General features: G+C 36.3%; 1 protein-coding gene across 1 annotated transcript; it reads left to right on the plus strand.

Annotated features, from left to right (window-relative positions):
- Positions 1-1,996, plus strand: RFESD (Rieske Fe-S domain containing; the record flags this gene model as incomplete). Its single annotated transcript, XM_079548959.1, has 4 exons — positions 1-78; positions 924-1,104; positions 1,195-1,229; positions 1,727-1,996. The coding sequence occupies 4 exons, from the start codon at positions 1-3 to the stop codon at positions 1,994-1,996; spliced, it is 564 nt and encodes a 187-aa protein (XP_079405085.1).
- Positions 1,997-2,391: the final 395 nt, after the last annotated feature.

Consider the following 2,391-nt stretch of genomic DNA (forward strand, 5'->3'; position numbering starts at 1 on the left):
ATGTTGGACCTCATTATTCTGAGCGTTCATTTCTTCACCTGCTTTCTCATCTCTGTTTTGATCTGGTGGGGATCTAAGGTACTGTGTGACTTGCTGTGTGGCGGATAAGTGGCACTGCTCTTTGTAGCTCTTAACCCTCTTTGCAACTGGATTCCACGGGTATGTGGTTCCTCTTTGTTCTCAACATGCACAAAGACTTTTTTTTTGCCCATCTTCTGAGGAAGTGAGGGTATCAGGGTTGCACTAGGACTTTGCAACACAGCAGCTAATTGTAAGTGAAATTAGTAGGAGGATAGGCTTCATGGCGAAAGGGGAGGCATGCATATATCCTCTGCTAAGAGAGGCTTTCTGATGTTTGAAATATATAAAGGGATGAAGGCAAAGGCAGAACACAGCTGCTAAAAGCCCAGGATTAGTACATCTTCCCAAACAAAGATTTATTTCCTTTATTATATGATGTTTTTCCTTTATTATCAGCTTCTATAGGCTTGTATTTCTATCCATAGTACTCTGTTAAGTCCCCCAGCATCATTTATCCTTTGCATTGCTAAATAGTTTAGTGCTTTATATTTTGTATCAGTGGATTTATTAAAATGCAGACTGAATAGGCTCGACTTGGAATTAATTTTATCTCAGCCTCAGGTATCAGGTTTGCAGCTGTTGGTATTTCCAGTTCCACTTCTGTTAGTGAACGTTATCACCAGACTCCTGGGCTTTGCTTTATGTGCATACTGATAATATTGTACTAATATTGTACTAAAGCCTCTGCCGTGTTCATCATATGTGCTAAGTGAGCTGTGCTTTTCCCTGGAACAGGGGCACACATTTTCCATGTAGAAATCCAAACAAGAACTGTTTTATGAGGTCGTTTTTTGTGTTTGTTTGTTTGTTTCTTTTCTGTGTGTGTCTGTGTGTGTTTTAAGGACATGGTTTTGCACAGCCCAAGCAAAGGAACAGCTGAAACGGAGCCAGATGATCTTGTATTAGTTGGAAAAGAAGATGATATAAAAAAGTCCCAAAGAATAACAGCCAAAGTCAATGGCAGAGAAGTTGTTGTTTTCTACCATGAAGGGAGATTTTATGCTCTGGACTCACGCTGTTACCGTAAGAAATTTGCATACACAACATCAGTATTTTAACAATTAAGCATATAGTTTGCTGCATAAATTAATATAATATTCTACTATGTTTCAGATGAAGGTGGCCCTTTACATCTTGGAGAAATAGAGGTATGTAAGCAAAATAAAAAAAGTTTATGTGCATAGAGACTTTTGGAATCTCTGGTGCAATTTCTTCAAATAATTTTGTCAAAACAAAACATAAGAAATGGGTTTATAGGTAAAAATAATGCTTCCTGTCGTGCTTTTTTCATGTTTATTTGTCTCAGCAGACTGAAATGTTGAGATGAGGAGTGAAAATCTGATTCTTATTGTTGTGTGGATACATTCCATGATGATAGAATATTATGATTAGTTACTGTATTACAAAAAGTGTAATTAAAACTTGGTGTTATTCACCAAGTTGAGCAGTGGGCTCCAGCACCAAATGGATCACTGGTTCAGTTGCTTACTGCTGGATAAGGTACTCTTAGGAGTAAAAATTTGTATTCTACCAGAGTAGAAAGCTTTGCAGCTGAATCACCAGATATGCTTAAGATGGGAATTTCTACAAGGAAAAGAATTAGAAGCTGATGACTTGCTTTTCCTTTTCTTCTTTGTTTTTGAAGGACATTGATGGTCAGACGTGTATTATCTGTCCTTGGCATAAGTATACAATCACACTGGAAACAGGAGAAGGATTATATCAAGGAATAAACCCTTTGGAGCCATCACCAACACCACGGTGGCAGTCAAAAGGAGTAAAACAAAGAATTCATAAAGTTACAGTGAAGAATAGGAATGTTTATGTGAGTCCTCCAGATATGTCTGTAAGTTTTGACTCTGATTATTTTGCTGAGAAATACAAAAATGGTGGTGATTTAGCTATGAAAAAATAAAGCAACTCAGAAGCAGAGGAGCAAGTTTTGGATAGAAAACAGAATCTTGCTGAATGTCTCTATACAGAATCACTGCTGTGAAATGAAAATATAATACGGCTGTCAAGATTGTTAATTGTTTAGATTAAATTCTAATGTTAATGTAATGAACTCAGGGTTGTAGAAATCAGTAAGATAAGTAGATATGCGAAGCTGGGGATATGTCTGAGCCTGTGCCAGTGGTTTTTTGTTTTTACTCTGAATTTCAAAGAGACTTATTTGCAGCAGAACTCCTAATATTTTTTAAATCCTCTTTTGTTAGAATTATTTTAAGTTTCAGGATGAAATGTCATATATTACTACATACTAAATATTTATTAGTTCAAGATAAATAGTCTAGTATAAAGGTTATGTTC

The sequence above is a fragment of the Tetrao urogallus genome, assembly GCF_951394365.1.
Source record: "Tetrao urogallus genome assembly, chromosome: Z".
Lineage (NCBI taxonomy): Eukaryota > Metazoa > Chordata > Aves > Galliformes > Phasianidae > Tetrao > Tetrao urogallus.